Source organism: Giraffa tippelskirchi, chromosome 1 (genome assembly GCF_054371585.1).
Source record: "Giraffa tippelskirchi isolate mGirTip1 chromosome 1, T2T-mGirTip1v1.2.pri, whole genome shotgun sequence".
Lineage (NCBI taxonomy): Eukaryota > Metazoa > Chordata > Mammalia > Artiodactyla > Giraffidae > Giraffa > Giraffa tippelskirchi.
In genome coordinates this window covers 166,472,764-166,490,381 of record NC_137275.1, presented here as the reverse complement: position 1 = coordinate 166,490,381, position 17,618 = coordinate 166,472,764, and the positions used below count along the sequence as shown (strand labels likewise).

General features: G+C 36.9%; 1 protein-coding gene across 9 annotated transcripts in view; it reads left to right on the top strand.

Moving 5' to 3' along the window:
- The window catches only part of CEMIP2 (cell migration inducing hyaluronidase 2), a 76,611-nt gene that overhangs the window by 24,465 nt on the left and 34,528 nt on the right, over positions 1-17,618 (top strand). For all 9 annotated transcript variants that reach the window (XM_081505179.1, XM_081505198.1, XM_081505158.1 and 6 more), the window contains 8 exons: positions 3,205-3,374; positions 7,134-7,322; positions 9,057-9,226; positions 10,519-10,728; positions 11,032-11,237; positions 11,382-11,451; positions 14,522-14,650; positions 16,447-16,535. In XM_081505179.1, the coding sequence (XP_081361305.1) occupies positions 3,205-3,374; positions 7,134-7,322; positions 9,057-9,226; positions 10,519-10,728; positions 11,032-11,237; positions 11,382-11,451; positions 14,522-14,650; positions 16,447-16,535 (1,233 nt within the window). The remainder of the gene's footprint in view (positions 1-3,204; positions 3,375-7,133; positions 7,323-9,056; positions 9,227-10,518; positions 10,729-11,031; positions 11,238-11,381; positions 11,452-14,521; positions 14,651-16,446; positions 16,536-17,618) is intronic.

Genomic DNA, 17,618 nt, shown 5'->3' with positions numbered 1-17,618 from the left:
TGGAAGTCTGGTTGCCTCTTGCTTTGAATTGCAGGACAGAATACTGGTTACAAAGCTCTTTTCTAAGCTTTGGTTTATGAAACACTTTGTGAACCTTAGCATTGGACTTGTGAAAAATTAAGAACAGGAGTGTGGTTCTGAAAAACAATCAGTTTAAGGAAATTGAATTCCTTCTTATAGTATCTTCTGAAGATCATATGAAACTCAGGCTAATTTAGGCACCTTATGGGTTGAAAGGTTAGGGCCCCATTCTGAGCTAAGGTGTAAAAGTTGTCTTAAAAGCATGAGGAGGGGTGGAACATGCACAGGTTTCTTTTTCTTTTCTTTCTCTCTCTCTCTTTTTTTCTTTTGTTTTCTGAATCCTTTAATTTGAATCTTGTTTGATTGGCACTGTCCTATGAGACCCTGGCACAAGATGGAGGGCTAGGAAGTTCATCCAGATAGTAGGATTCATTCCTACAATTTATTCTTGTGTTCTTGTTTCATATTCTGGTTAATCATGATTTCCTAATGTGGTTCTGGGGAAGTAGCTGGCTCAACATTTACAAAGAAAACAGAAGTTTTCTGCTTACTGTTCACAATAAAGTCAGGGAATATCTGCAGTGAAAAGTTAGAGAACTTCACAACTGGCATGTTGAAATTATCTAGTTTCTCTTTTTTTCCTTTGATGGTTGATTTATCTAGTTATTATTTCTTCCTTTGGTCAGTGTTGGAATGGAATATTATCTATAGAAATTGTAGAGAAAGTTAAGACGAAAATTAGTGAAGAAAAAGGGTCTGTAATGGTTTTAAAACTTTTTACTCACACAGGGAATATTTGTTGTTGTTGTTCAGTCGCTAAGTCATATCCCACTCTTTGCTATCCCATGCCTTCACTATCTCCTGGAGTTTGCTCAAACTCATGTACATTGAGTCAGTGATGTCATCCAACCATTTCATCCTCTGTCGCCCCCTTTTCTTGCCCCCAGTCTTTCCCAGCAACAGTCTTTTCCAATGAGTCGACTCTTTGCATCAGGTGGCCAAAGTACTAGAGCTTCTCTTCATGTTTATGTGCAGGTATTTTTATAATTGATAGACCTAGGAGTGAAAGCTTGGTCTGCTCAGATACCTACTCTATTTCATTATCCAATAGTACCAGAGATAATAACTTATGTTTCTTTATATCATTATTGTTCTAGATTTGTGTGATCATTAGCTCTGAATGTTTTGTTTGACTTTTGGGGTAATCTTCTCCCTACTGTTTTCAAATTCCTTTAAAAATATTGCTGCTGATTTGACAGAGAAATTAGAATTGTGATCCTTTGCCAGTGTTCCATTGCATTGACATTATCTCCAGGGTACATAAACATGCCCCTTTGAAGATAATGTTCTGGCATGCTGAAATTTTCCTCAAGTGGAGGAGGGAAGTAGGAGTGTTTTGGAGATAGTGTCAGTAGAATAGAACATTGTTTTATAGTTGCTGAGGCAGTTCTGGTAAATAAAGGAAGCCTCTGATAGTCTTCCTCTCCTTCCCTCACATAGGAGATGATAAATTGAAACATTCTTCATTTGTTTCTTTCTGCTGTATCAAAGAATATAAATAGAGCTATAAAGCACAGTCAGCCAAAGAGTAGCTAATCCACGCAGGGGCGGGTGTGGGATTTGTAAGGATGTAGGCATGCATTGGTTAACTTTCATCTGTGAATATCCAGCCATCTGTCTAGCATAGATTATATTTGGCATTTTTCCCCCTACAGTAGGAAGCTGACATTTTTCTTTTCATGTTTTAAACCAGGAGTCTTAAGGCTAATTTTCTGATGTTTTGTCTTTGTTCTTTCTTTTTTTTTTTTGAATTGACTTTGGTCACAAGCTTGAGCAAAGTCTCTGGAATGTTTATCACAGTATCACAGAAATAAAATGGTGTTTTTCAAGTGTATTGCTTTTAACAAATAGATATAAAGCATGTAAAATTAAAAACCTGTTGAATAGTGATTCTACAGCTTTAATAATATTAAACTAAAAACCCAGTGGTTCTCAGCTTTGTTTGCACACCTGAGATCTTAAAAAATTCCATGCCCAGGGCCCACTGTACATCATTTACATCAGGATCTCTGAAGCGTAGGACATCGCCCCCCGCCCCGCTCCCTACTGGCAATGTGTTCAGTCAAAGATGACACCTACTGCTCTAACCTCTGACCTGTGATTCAGGTTCTCAGTGTGGTTCCCAGACCAGCAGCATCAGCATCACCTGGGAACTTGTCAGTAATTCTATGGCCCCACATCAAACAATCAGAAGGTGGGCCCAGCAGTCTGGTTTAGCAAGCCTTACATTTAATTCTGATACCAATGAAGTTTGAGAACCCCTGCTCTAACTTGGTGGTTCTCCAGTGTGGCTGCTCAGTCAGAGCAGCTGGGGAACTTTAAAACAGGCTAATGCTAGGCCCCACCTGTAGAGACGTTGGTTGCATTGGTGTGGGCTGGGTCTAAGCTTGGATATGTTTCTAAAGCTCCCATATGATTCTATTATGTAGTTAGATTTGAGAACATTGCAGAGATAAGAGTGGAAAAGAGACCAGGCAATAATCATTTAAAAAGAAATGCGGGCTTCCCTGGTGGCTCAGATGGTAAAGAATACGCTTGCAATGCAGGAGACCTGGGTTCAGTCCCTGGGTTGGAAAGATCCCCTGGAGAAGGGAGTCGCAACCCATTCTGTATTCTTGCCTGGAGAATTCCATGGACAGAGGAGCCTGGTGGGCTACAGTCCTTGGGGTTGCAGAGAGTCGGACACAACTGAGTGACTAACACACACTGGTGATCCAGTGGTTAAGAATCTGTCCTCTAATGCAAGGGATGCAGGTTTCATATCTGGTTGGAAACTGACACCGTACATGTTGAGTGGCCAGAAGATTAGGAAAAATAATAATAAAAAATAATGTGAATGAAAAGAGTGTGCATTGAGGAAGTCAGTGATTAATTGAAATCATAGTTATCAGTGTTTCACCTGTTACAGAACTGGACAAACAGGGATTTAAAATCCAGGTGCATTTCCTTCTGTGATGTCAGTTTTTTCAGTCAAGTTTGGACTTGCAACCACATGTGGAAAAAGAGTTGGAGGGATTGACAAAAATGAAATAGAATTAATAGCACCTGTCATAACATCTGTGTTGGGGATTTGGGTCAGTACCATGACAAATAATCAGATGCACCTGCTCTTTTTCCTTCTAGGCAAGCTTGGGCTTTGGTTGGTGTCATTGATGGTGGCAGTACTTCTTGCAATGAATCTGTAAGAAACTATGAGAATCATAGTAGTGGAGGGAAGGCTCTCGCCCAAAGAGAATTTTATACTGTGGATGGTCAGAAGTTCTCTGTGACAGCTTATAGTGAATGGATTGAAGGTAGGCGAGTACAGTTTATACTTTTGTTAATACATTGGTAAGTATTGTGACAGATGTTTTTTAAAGTGGCATTGTATTCAAATGACAGTCTATTTCTATTTCTCAACTGGTTGAAGATGAAACCTATAGTTTTCCAACTATAGTTGATCTTTTAGACTGAAACAAAACTTTTTCTGGATTAGAAAATGATCTAGTTTAGGCATCCTCAGTTGGATATTGTTCTTCATTCTTGAGTCATTAGGTGTGGTTAATGAATTTGTTTCCTAGATTTAGTATCAGTCGAACCAATCTGGATGTGATAGGGTGAGCTGTGTTTGATTATGTTCTGTGACAGTGAACTGGTTTTGTACTTTGAATCTTATTATTATACAGCTGCATGGGCAAATACTACCTTTGAACACATGCTGTGTAAACAAATTACTCATTTTCTTAGCAATGGTTCCTTGATAGTTCAGCTACTACGTTTATCTTATAGACAAACTGGAGAACAGAGAAAAGTACAAAGTTAAAATTAATGTTTCACCCTATCATTCAGAGTTAATTAGCATTTAAAATCTGTGTTCCCTCCCCTAGTGTTCATTTTGTTTTAACCTGCTTTCCTTTCCTTAATATATTATAGAGTTATCTTAGGTCTTTACTTTTCTTCAGCATATTTTGAAAATTAGAACCCACCTTTCAGAAGAACTATCATGTCTAACAATGATACTCTGACTTTTTTTAAAGGAAATTCACTGAAGAATTTCTATATTTTGCTGCTAGATTTTTTTGGCTCCAGGTGAATTGACAGCCTCCTGTCTGTGCTTGCCCACCACCTTTCTTTTCCAACCCAGTATTATACCAAAATTAATGTGAAATGAGTAATTAAAAGGTGCTTTATTACATCTGTAATTACCCAGGGAGGTTTATTTTAGGCTGGGTACATACCTCTGTTTTTAGCAGCACTGTAGCAAAGTATTCACTGAAATGGATTTCTGGAGACAGAATGCCTGGGTTCATGTCCCAGCTCTTTTACTTACTATATGATGATGGCATATGACTTTAACTTCCTAACCCTTAGTTTCCTCATCTGAAAATGGGGATAATAATGGAGACTACCACATAGGGCTGCTGTGAATATCAAACATGAAGACTATGAAGTTTTTAGCACAGAGTATATAGTAAGTACTCAATAAAGGTTAGCTGTTTTAACAGTAATGCAAACATGACTTGGGATATAACTGTATTTTGTATCCTTGTAATTAAAAAAAGAGTCTTTTGCTTTAAAACAAACAGATAAACAGAGTTCCTGGTATGTAGTGGGACTTGCACATGCTCCATCTAAGCAGCCTTCTGAGTTTGAGGCGAAGAAATGGTATCTATTATGGATGAGGAAACTGGAATCAAGCCTAAGTTTTCTGCCTCCAAGACTATTGTTCTTTCAACCACATCATGGTTGCCTCTGGCAAAAAGCATAGGTAGATGAGAAGTATTTCTGAGCAGGAATTTGGAGTTGCATGAAGAGTTTAGTGGAACTTCTTTCAGTAAGACTCCAGGCAGAGGATGACAAACTTGGAGTCAACATTTCCTATGTGAGAAATTTTGCTTATATTTTCACATTACCAATGACTGCTCATTTCTGAGAAAGGATACATTGTAGCTGTCTATTGTAGGATATTATTTGTATTCTGTGTTCTCAGTGTCTCATATTTTCTGGAAGAGGTAGAAATTCACTCTAGGAAGCTAGGATGATGAATGTATTTCCTTTCATACTTCCAGTTCATTAGTGCCAGTAGGAGATATCTCAGGAAGGATTTTCTTCTACATCCAGAAAAAAGTGAAGAATTGTTGAGTAATACAGATTTTTCTCTATGTAACCTTGCTTTTTTTTTTTTTAACAGAAACAAGTTCTAATGATCTTTTAAGTTAAAACTTATTTATCTAGAAATTTTTTAAAAAAGCATCATTGAAATTTTTTATGAAAAAAATTAAAGTTTTAGCATTTAAAATCTATGTTCCCTCCCCTGGTGTTCATTTTGTTTTAATCTGCTTTCCTTTCCTTAAATAATATATTATAAAGTTAGGAAAATTGGTTAGGAAAGGTTAGGAAAATTGGACTCTGGAATTAAATTAGCATTCATTGTGGGCTCTTTTTTTATCTATTAGTCAGACTATCTTTTTTCAGCTATTAGTCAGACTCCCTGACCTTTGCTTCTTTTATCTCTAATGCATATAATAGTTCCTCTATCTCAAAGCTGTTTTGATGAAAGGTTATTATGTATGTGAAATACCAACAATTGTTAGCTATCATTGATAGTTATTATCTTTATTTAGACAAAATTCCATTATGGGCTTTAGTATTTATGTGAAAGAAACATAAAGAAAAGACACTTTACATTTATTAGTTTCCTTCCTTTTTTTTTTCTGTTTTGTTCTGGTGCTTTGTAGAAACAGGAAATCATGGTAGATCAGTCTAGTGGAGCAGATTTCAGAACTTGCTCAGGTTAGGTATTATCAGGTATCCCTAAGACTGTAAGAATATTTGTATTATTCTTTGTGTCTTGCCTAAATATCCTGCATTTTGATTCCTCTAACTTAAGTAAATGAGTATTTTTATTCCTACCATTGACTATTATTTTTTTTAATTTTTAAAAAAATATTTATTTATTTGGCTGCACCAACTCTTAGTTGTGGCATGCGGGACTTCAGTTATGGCATGCAGGATATAGTGTCCCAACCAGGGATCGAATCTGGGTCCCCAAGCACTGCAAACTTGGAGTCTTAGCCACTGGACCACCAGGGAAGTCCCTCATCGACTTTTAGGGTCAGTGTCTTCAAGTAGCCCCAGAGTAGTTTGTCAATTAATTAGAAAGGTGATACTGAAATACAGATAGTAAACAGATATCTTTGAAATATGGTGTTTCCCCACATTTGCATATTTTCCGTAGCTTCCGTCTATTCCATATTCATTTGCAGTAAATCAGGTTTTGGACCATGACAGATTATATCATGGACACTTGAGAAGCAGGAAACAGTATAGAAGCAGTGTAGAAGCTTCTGCACTTGGTTGCATGTTAAAGAGTGCAAGTATAGAGATGTTGGATCAGCTTTTCAGTTTCCATCTGCCTAGTTGGGAACCAACTCTGAATTTCAGAAGGAGGTCTCAGGAAAGATCAGTAATTAGTAGTTCCTGGATTGCAAGTCTGATGTTATCCCAGGAAAGGTGCTGAGTTGGACTGGGGCACTATCATGTGGCCTTTAGGTCACTTTGCAGATGATAGTGGGGACACATCCCTTCAGTAGACACTTATGAGTCTGCACTGTGAGACAGAGCAGTGAATACCTGGTGGCTGTGCTTTGCTCTCTTCACTGATGTAGCTTCCAGGGAGGTGAGCTGTCTTCCCACTGGGATCATACTAATCATACCAGAGAGAAATAACAGAATAAGAATACTGGAGAGAATGGTTACTTCCAAGAGGATGTTTGGGAAATCCAGAAAGGTTTGCCTGAACTTTATAAGATGAATAGTATCTTGGTTGGTGAATTAAGAGTGGATGGACACTGTAGACAGAGACTAAAGGATGAGCAAAGGTCTAGAAATGAGAAATCATCTAAGACCAGCTTTTGTTCTTAATGTTAAGATTATGTGTGTTCATGTCCTATCTTTTCCTGTACATGGGTCAGATTGAAGCATTGGTGACTTACATTTATCTTTTGATTTGTGAAGTGAAGGGGTTGATTTTAGAGAAAAAAACATCACTTCTTTCTTGCTTTTTGGTGTAGGTATTTCTTTTTCAGGTTTCCGGGTAGAGGCCATAGATGGAGTAAAACTGCACCTGCTGGATGATGTTAGTAGTTGGGAACCCGGAGATCAGATTGTGGTCGCAAGCACGGACTATTCCATGTACCAAGCAGAGGAGTTTACTCTTCTCCCCTGTCCTGAGTGCAGCCGCTTCCAGGTCAAAGTCAAAGGTATCAGACTGCTCAGAAGGCTTCTTGGGAAACGCTCTTCTTGAGATACGATTCTTGGGATTCTTTGTTTTTCCTTCAGTCGTCATTGTCATCTTCATTGTCATCAATATTGAAGGTCTTAGCAGTGGGGTGCTTTGAACACTAGAATCCTGGAGGATGTTAGATAAAAGTAGTCATTGAGCAATAATGTTACTGTTAATGATGTATTATAGACAAATCAGTGTTTTTGTGCCAGTTTCTATGTTTAAAAAAAAAGAGATGTAAACTAGATGGATTGAATTCTTTTTTTCAAGATGCTTTCAAACTTCTTTATTATTAAATTTCTGCTATTAGATAATAGAAAACTAGGTTTATTTTTTAAATAGAAGTGTCTCTTTTTTATGTAAAAAAAATAAAACTCATGGTCTTTGAGTGTCTGCTTTCTTGGCCAGAAGTAGATCTCACAAATATTTAAAATGAAACCAGAAAGGTATTTTCATAAAACTATATTTCCTATCATAATCTTGATGAATGTATTTTTTGAGAGAAAGCAATATACAATGAGATCCTTACTGTAAGCTCTCTTTAGAAAGGATGACTGACATTTACCAGTTACTTATTTTGAGGCTGGTGATAGGCAAAGCTTCTTCCTTCATTGCCTCAGTTATGGGATTCATTGTGCATCCATTCATTATATTGCTTTCCTTGCTTCTGTAGTAAAAATTATGCATTATACATTTATGATACAAAACAAAAGAATTTAGAGTAACTAATAAGTACTCACTCAATGGTAATTTAGAATTTTCAAGGTTATAGGAAACTTTTTTGCTTTAAAAAAAATGAAATTGACTCACTTGGCAGTTTTTTTCTGCTTCACTCACTGTTGTACTTTTCCTTCTTGACCATACAGGCCATAAGCAGAAAACTAAAAATTAAAAATCATCATACCATCTGGCATTAATTTTGTTTGGAAATTCCCATTGTTGTTAACAAATATACATGATAATGAATCTCCATTATTTGGTTTATTTGTGTTTTTCCTTCCTGAGTTTATATAGTTAAGCTCAGATAAGAGTTCGTTGGTAAAGTGTTTCTAAGTTTTTAGTAAAGGTGGGGATTTAAAAGTGCATAATAATATTAGAATAAGAAATGGAAAGAAAAGATGGTTATTTCTGGACTGTGAATGTCCAAATGCAGATTACTTTAGCTTTGAAGGAGAAGCAAAAAAAACTTGACACCCTGTTATCAACATCTACAAAACCATTAGTCTTCCTAGATACGGCATGCACTTGGGTATTCATGTGTCCTTGGGAGTAGAACAAGAGCACATGGACAGGAAGCAGAGAGAGACAGCAGGGATTCTTAGTTAGGTTCCAGATTATTGGTGCTGTTCAAGAGAAGACTGAACTGTTGGCTTGGCCAAAAAGTTCGTTTGAGTTTTTATGTAACATCTTCTGGAAAAACCCAAATGGAACTTTTTGGCCGACCCAGTGCTTTAGGGAGGAGTAAGCTCTCTGTGTGTGGGTTTGATAGTTGGGAGTGAGGGTTAAGGGCACTGAGTGTGGGTGATTAGAGTAGAAAATCCTTAAAATCTCTGCTTCCTGGGATTCTTTTGTTCTGAGGTATTGAAGAATGGAAGCAAACAATAAATTTAATAATGTCTTGAAGTTACAAGATAAAGATTACTGTCTTTTTGATGTAAGTTTTATGTTTTCTTTGTTCTAATGTTATTTTTGCCTTGCCCTCATCAACCAGAAACGCCTCAGTTCCTGCACATGGGTGAGATTATAGATGGTGTAGACATGAGAGCTGAGGTTGGAATTCTTACCCAGAATATTGAAATCAGAGGAGAAATGGAAGACTCATGCTATGCTGAAAATCAGTGTCAGTTCTTTGATTATGATACCTTCGGAGGACATGTCATGGTAGGCAAAAGGATTTAATGAATTCTTTGAAACTCTGGCTGCTAAGTACATGTTTGAGAAAACTTTCAAGTGTTGGAATGACATCTTTATGGCTATTGAAATCACATTTTATTTCTCTTTCCAATGACAAGGAGATTTTAGATGATTAAAAGGTAACATTATATCTTCATTTAGTTGATCTGGACTCTTAGTTAAACCATTTAAGAATTGTCCTATTAAGAATGAAATCAATCTACATTGGGAAGAATCAGTTATACAAACAAAAAACCAAATAATCTCAGTATCATGCATGCAATCTCTGAAAGGATCAGGTTTTTTTTTTTAATATGATATTATGAAAGGGTAAGCAGTAGTGATGTACATATTCAAGATGTTTCTGTAAAAATATTTTTTATTCTGTAAAAGTATTGAGCATTTATTATATACTAAATGTTGCTCTGTATACTGATCTATTGGACTCCTGAGCTGCATTTCAGCTACATGTGTCTTAAAATCAGTTTTTGTGCTTTGAGTAGGATATTATTTTTGGCTATGTTTCTGTTACACTGATTTCTGAAATGTTGGTCAGTGTCATGACTTTGTTTTTAGTAGTATGATTGTAAATCCAGAGTTTATAAATATTGAGACTGCTTAAATTGTGGATCATAGAGGCATTTTTTAAAAAGAACGGAAGTAAACAACATTACATGCTAACTAAATCATTGAGGGAGGATTTAGAAATGATTATTTATCAAACCACAGTGGAGATTATAGAAATGAAAGAACAAGACTAGACAGGAAATGACTAAAATATTTGAACAAACCCACACATATATACAAAAATCATTTTTGTAGCCTTCCTGTTTACCTTTCCTTGATTCCTAATAAGAAACTATTTTTTATTACTCTTTAAAGTATTCATTTATGTAAAGAAGCATTTACTAAATTCTGAGCTGGAGATCCAAGAAAACAGGATGTGAAAGAAAAATGCTTTCATGTCTGGTCTTCTTCAGATATTTTCTATTAAAACAATATTTTGGGGGAATTTCCTTGGTGATCAGTGGTTGAGAGTCCACCTTTGAATAGGGGACTCAAGTTTGATCCCTGGTCAGGGAACTAAGATCCCATATACCACAGGGCAACTAGAGAGCCCATGCACCCAACAAATATCCTGCATGCTACAACTAAGACCTGATACAGCCAAATAAATATTTTTTTAAAAAAACAGTGTATTTTGTTACTTTGCGCTTCTGAGCTACTTTACCCTAAGCTACTTTGCTTATGTGTTAGTTTGATTTTTGGATATCTTATAGATAAAGAAAAATTTTACTTCAGTCCATCTTTCTCATGTGGAATTGAAACACATGGGTCAGCAGCACCTGGGGCGATACCCTGTTCATTTTCATCTGTGTGGAGATGTGGATTACAAAGGAGGGTACAGACATGCAACATTTGTGGATGGCCTATCTATTCATCACAGTTTCTCAAGGTGCATCACTGTGCATGGGACAAATGGCTTGCTGGTAAGTAGCCTCATATTGTGTTGATACCTTTTATGAAAACAGTTACCTCTTCTTCATTCCCATGACTTGTCAATTTTATATAAGTAAGCTATTGGACCACAGGTCTTACTCTATCCTGTTTTCCTGAGAATTCTGCTGTTTTTCTCTGTTCTCTTAAGAGATCAGTGAACCCTGACATTTGACTTTGCCCCATCAGCTAAGATGAAAATTTTTTGCTTTTGTACTCAGCATGCCTCATGAATAGCACCTGTCAACCACAGCCAGTCTTGTTACTAATAACATTATACACTTGTATTTTGGCAGATAAAAGACACCGTCGGATTTGACACACTGGGTCATTGTTTCTTTCTGGAAGATGGTATTGAACAGAGAAATACTTTGTTCCACAATCTGGGACTCCTCACCAAACCAGGCACACTCCTTCCCACGGATAGGAATAACTCCATGTGCATCACCATGCGGGAAAAAGTATTTGGAAATTATATCCCTGTGCCTGCCACTGACTGTATGTGAGTAATTGGTGGAGTGAAAAGCTCACGTGTGATGGTCAAGGCCTGTTGGGTTTTGGGAGGGTATGTTTAGTGGGAGGTTTTTAGAAGATGGGATTTTTCCTGATGAATATTTAAATCACCTTAAAAAAAAATGCCTTTCAGGGCTGTTTCAACTTTCTGGATTGCTCATCCCAACAATAATCTGATTAATAATGCAGCTGCAGGCTCACAGGTAAATAACACTAAACTGTATCAGTGTTTTTTTGCATTCTTGTTTGTAAGTGTTCTGGTTTATGTGTATATGCAACATAGTCTGTGGTAGTCTAACTCAAGCACCTTGCTTTCTGGTACTGCTTAATTCAGCCTGCTCTCAGAGCAGGCTGCGGTTGAGATGATTCTTCTGTTTCTTCTACATCATTTGTGCCAGTTAGTACTTATGAGTGTACAAAGACAGATGCTAAATGGAAGAAAAGAGGGGGCTAGTATATCGGGTTATCATGTCATCGCCAGAGTGTATTTTTAGTGTATTACATACAATCCTTCTGGCTTCTCCTATTTCAGTCATATGTTCATGAGTAAAAAAAGCCATATGAGAATGGGTTATTCTGTAGAATATTATGACAATGGTCATTCTGGTCAAAGGGGCATATCCTTTTTGTTAAATACAGGGATTTTATACACTTGGAAATTCCACCTCCTTAGTAAAGCAAGGACTCAACTGTGTGCCTTTATTTTATTTATTTATTTATTTTTGGCTGCACTGGGTCTTCGCTGCTTTTGCACGGCTTTCCCTAGTTGCAGCAAGCGGGGGCTACTCTTCATCGTGGCGAGGGGGCTTCTCGTTGTGGTGGCTTCTCTGGTGCTGGAGCACAGGCTCTAGACACACGGGTTTCGGTAATGGCCCCATGTGGGCTTGGCAGTTACTGCTCGTGGAACTGTAGAGCACAGACTCAGTAGTTGTGGCACACAGGCTAAATTGCTCTGAGATGGGTGGAACCTTCCTGAATGAGGGGTCGAACCTGTGATCTCTGCATTGGCGGGAGGATTCTTACCCACTGCACCACCAGGGAAGTTCAGCTGTGTGCCATGTACTAGTTATGTGCCTTAAATTGTTTCACATACACATACACAGGGATAATTTAAGAGAATAAATGAACCATTTTTGGATGACAGAAATGTCTCCTGGATAAACTCAGAGAAATTTACATTTGTAATTGAGTGTTTTTATAATACAGCTGCTAATTTATAATGTACAAATGAATCTTTAAGACATAACACTATTATGATTATATCTGTACTGAAAGCTGTAGCACAGAAATATGAGCTTTGCAGCAAAACCTGAATATTCATATACATACATCATGGCTATTAACATTTTAAAAAGGAAAGGAATATCTATTGTTGTTTTCTAGAATAAAGTAAAAAATTACCTGAAGGGAGTATTTCTTCAAGATAGCCAGAAAACAGGTATCACTGGCTGATCACAGAATTTATATCTGGTTTTTCTTAAAAACATAAAGCATCAGATTCTTACTTGACAGGGCAGAGACCTGGACATTCAATCATTTCAGTCTTCTATTCATTCATTTTTCATCAAATATTTGTTGAGTCCATATGGGATTTGTACTGAGAGTTTCTAGTTGGAAGATGAGATTTTGGGTAGAGGTGGCCAAGGGTTTGATGTGCAGTCTTACCCCAGGATCATCTGATCTACATTACATTACGAATGAACACAGAGCAGGGACTCCTTTCAGCTGTTTTCAGAAGTCATGGGTTGCAGATCAAAGCAAATTGCAAAGAGTCCATGAAAAATGTAAGTTGAGGTTGCCAGACATCCTTACGAGGGCTTATGTGAGAAAAGAAGAAAGCAGGTGTCTATCTTTTTCCATCTCTTATATGTTCTTCTCCCTTTTCATTCTGTGAGTTCTTTTTTTTCTCTCTAGAAAAACTGCTCTGGTAAAGCTCATGTTTTGGCAAGGGCTTTCCTCCCAAAGTAAAGCAAACCCTTTCTTCTTGTACCTTTCCACTGCCTTTTACAAAGCTCCCTTTACCTGTCTTGACACCACAGTGTTTTAACAGGAAACAGCTGCTACCTCCTTATCCCCCTTTTTCCATCCCCAGGCCCCAAACTCCACTGCGTCTTGGGAGGGTCACTGCCCTTAGTTTATAAGGCTACGGTGTGGAGCCTTCTTCAGAGCCCTCTGAGTCTGTTTTGTGCCCGAAAGCATAGAGGTGGCAGACACATTCTTCAGAGGAGTTTGTTTCACTGAGAACTATCTGTAAAGTTTTATAATGGAAAAATGCCAAATACTCCATTCATTTTGCTGACATGTTTTCCACAATTCATCTCTCTATGTTCCTAAAGGACTTTGTTAAAACTAGTATAGTACTTATTAGCTATACTTTAGTTGTCTCTATGTTTCCCATTAGACTATGAATTCTTTGAGAATAGGCTATTATACACCTGGCACTAAATGAATGTCTGCTAAATTTGAATCGATACTGTACTTTTGGGCTATATATTTGAGTTTTAACAGTCTGCTTAATCAATATTCCTTGATGTGAAGTTGTCCTTCACATTGGGCTGATTTTTAATTAAATTGTAGAATAAAAAATTGTCACAGAGGTTAAGAACATTTCATTTCGATTTTTATATCCCACTTTGAGTGTCAGAAAATTTCAAACTTTTCTGCTGCTCCAGTTAAGGTAAGTAACACTGAGATTGAACAGACAGGACCCAGACTGAGACAGCATCCTGATTCATGCGTGTGGTGGTTTTTTCTCTTTGGCAAAAATTTGCCTCAGGATAGGAAGGGCACTGGAGTTGTTTGAAAGAAGTCAGTGATCTCTGCGTGTTGATGGATAGTTGTTTAAAGGTATGACTCATCTATTGATCAGGTTTGGAGGTAAATAGAAAAAAAACCCCATATTGCTAAAAGGCTATCCTGTCCTGGTCATATGAAAGGAAGGGAGACTTGTTTGGGTCTACTTCTGCATAACTATTTAAAGCTAATGATAGGAAAGTTATTTTGAATAAAATTTTTGGTATCAGCCAGTTCTATCTTTTGTCCCATCTTAAAAGCAAAATTAAATTTGCTTTTTAAAAAATCAAACCTGATATACTGCTTTGAGAGTGCTACATGAGTGCACAACTTTTTAGAGTCAACTGTGAACTTGAAACAATAAATAATTAGTGTTAAAAAGATTAAACTTGTTTGTGAAATGCTTAGTTTACGTGAGGGTGTTTCATAGAGTGGTTTTGTAAAAGGATGGCCTTAATGACCTTGCCCTTTTAATTATAGGATGCTGGAATATGGTATTTATTCCACAAGGAACCTACGGGGGAATCCAGTGGATTGCAGCTCTTAGCGAAACCAGAACTCACTCCACTGGGAATATTTTATAACAATAGGGTCCATTCAAGTTTTAAGGTAGGTTCCTAAGTTTTAACAATCTGTATAATTTATAGGGTAAAGGATGGACTACTGTGATTACAGCTGAGAGATGTTAATACTAGTTAGAACTTGTCATCAGAGAAAGTAATTTGTGATTAAAAAAGCTGACTCCTAATCCTGCCACATTCAGGATGTATAGACAGCTTTCTGTTTATATACACACAGAAATATATGCTGTAGCACACATGTACATGCAATCTGAATAATTATAATAATGGACTTGAACCATGAGTCCTCATCCTCTTTCCTTCTGCTCACTTTCCTTCCAATCTTTAATATCACTGCATGTTTCTAAGGATGTACACATTAGTGTATTAAATGCTTTGGGGACTTAAAAAGCATATTTTCTCTCTTCTCTCAGTGCTGATGGAATGTCCTGTTGGACATTTAATATAGTTCATGCAAACAGTGAAATATTGTTTAAGAGTATTTGACCTAATTTAAAATGATATGTAGGTCAAATAGATGAAAGGCCATTTAGGAACTCTAATGTTCATGATATTTGACACTTAACCTCCTTGGTGATAAAACGCATCTGGTTCATTTTGTACTCTTGAGGCATCTTGATATTTTTATCACGTGATACAGTGCCCAGATTCTTTCCTCTGATGTGATCCACATCAAAGTTCAATTAATAATTTCCCTTTATGAAACTCAGAGGATCCTTTAAAAACCTAAGTGTGATATAATTTGAAGAGCTTAGAATCATTTGATGAAAAATTAAGAGAGGAAAAAACTTTACACAGAATTGTGATATTTATGAACTGAATAGTTGATTAAGAGTGGTAATAATTAAAAACATCACTTCAAAGTAGAAGTCCTCAAAATTTTAAAATTTTAGAGGTATTACAAAAAACACCTCATTCTAATTAATTTTTTAATGTCATGTACCATGAGGACATGTAGTTTTCTACTGTATCAATTTAAAATAAAAGATATTAGATCTGAATAAAGGGTGGATTATTAGATTTTAAATTTGTTAAATTTGAGACTACAGTATTCTTTCTTAAAATGCAGTTGATTACATAACCTTTATTGAAATCGCATTGTCTTGATTCTTAAGCATACTGACTCGGCATCATCTGGCATTTGCGTCTCTTTAGTCTTCTTCCTTACCTTTCCTCCCTTCATACATTTCCTGACAGTCCATCTAAGATTTTTTTTCCCTCAGATGTGCCATGCTTTCTCTCATCCCCAGAGGTTTTGTACAAATGATTTCCTGGAGTGCTTTCCTCTGGGTCCTTCGGGTGTTTCCCACCTACTCGCTGCCCTACAGTCTCTGACCTGGTCTTCTGTGTGGCCAGTTCCTTCAAGTGTCAGCTTTCGGATGTCACTTCTTTTAGGAGACATTCCCGGAATGCTCTCTGCTGCCTTCATAGAAGGTCTCATCTTGGTGCCTTTCTTATGTGCTGCCAAAGCATCATCTATTTCCTTCATTATATGCTTACTATATTGTTTTGTAATTGTTTATTTAATTGCATATCTTCCTCCTCATTTATGGAGTAACAGCAAAGACCGTGGTTTTCTGGGTGACGTATAATTCTTGGTGATCCCCAAGGTGGGCGCTAAAGAAAGGTTTGACCAAATGAGTAAAATTATTAAAAAAAACAAAACAATAAAGTAGCCATTTTTGTAATGCCTTTGTTTGGCTGTTTACCTCTTCTCCCTCCATTTTTGGTAGATGTGATAAGCTAAAACTTATTTTCATGTATCCTATATGTCATTATAACTTGGGATTTATATTCATTTCAGTCCATTATTATGTTTTCCAGGCTGGCTTATTTATTGACAAAGGTGTCAAAACAACCAATGCTAGTGCTGCTGACCCAAGGGAGTACCTCTGTTTGGATAACAGTGCAAGGTAGAACTGGTCCTTTTAAGTCACACTTGAGCCATATCTTGCCAAAGTAAAACTTTCTGAGTTGAGCCATTGCCCTCTTGTCCAGTAACGTATTTAAACTGAAGTTTTCAAGGTTTGTAGGAGGGTTTTAAAAAAACATTTATTTTCTTTTCCTAGGTACTGTGTCTGGGCTTTTTATCTCAGTGAGATGCCAAAGAAATTGATGCTTCTTGTCTTTTTGACAGTTGCAAATTGATGTTAGAAAGAGTTGCAGAAAGAGAAATAAAAAGAAGAGAGATATGTTGAAAAAGGGTCCAAATTTGGCCTATAGTAGAATATGATTCATCAAAAAACAAGCTAAGATGTTTTAATATAATCCCTGAAACCAAGGAATATGTAATTTATTGTTAGTGGTCAAAATGGAATGTTGCATTAAATCTATTTCAAAGGGAAAAGTCTCCAACTTGATCAAGCTAGTTCTGGTTCAGTTGTTTGTAGTCTCAGATTCACATCATAGCTAGGCTCTTTGTTACTCTCCTTTATAACCACAAAATGTGATTGGAATATGCATCAGCATTTCAACAAAGTGGTTTTTTTTTTTTTTTTTTTACATCCTGTAAATGAGCCAAAATAAATAAAATGTCTCCAATGGAAACAAAATTTTCCGGAAGATGGCAACTTAAGGTCATATTCAGTAGAAACTGTGTATGACCTTAAGTTGCCATTTTTTCTGGGAAATTTTGTTTCTGTTGGAGACATTTAATTTATTTTGGCTCATCTACTGCATGTTACAAAAAAAACAAAAACTTTGTTGAAATGCTGATCTATATCCCAGTCATTTTCCAGGTGGCTCAGTGGTAAAGAATCTGCCTGCCAGTGCAGGAGATGTAGGAGACAGGGGTTCAATCCCTGAGTCAGAAAGATCCCCTGGAAGAGGAAATGGCAACCTACTCCAGTGTTCTTGCCCGGGAAATCCCATGGACAGAGGAGCCTGGTGGGCTACAGTCCATGGGGTTGCAAGAGTCAGGCATAACTGAATGAACATGAGCATGATATGAGCCAAAATAAATAAAATGTCTCCAATGGCAACAAAATTTTCTGGAA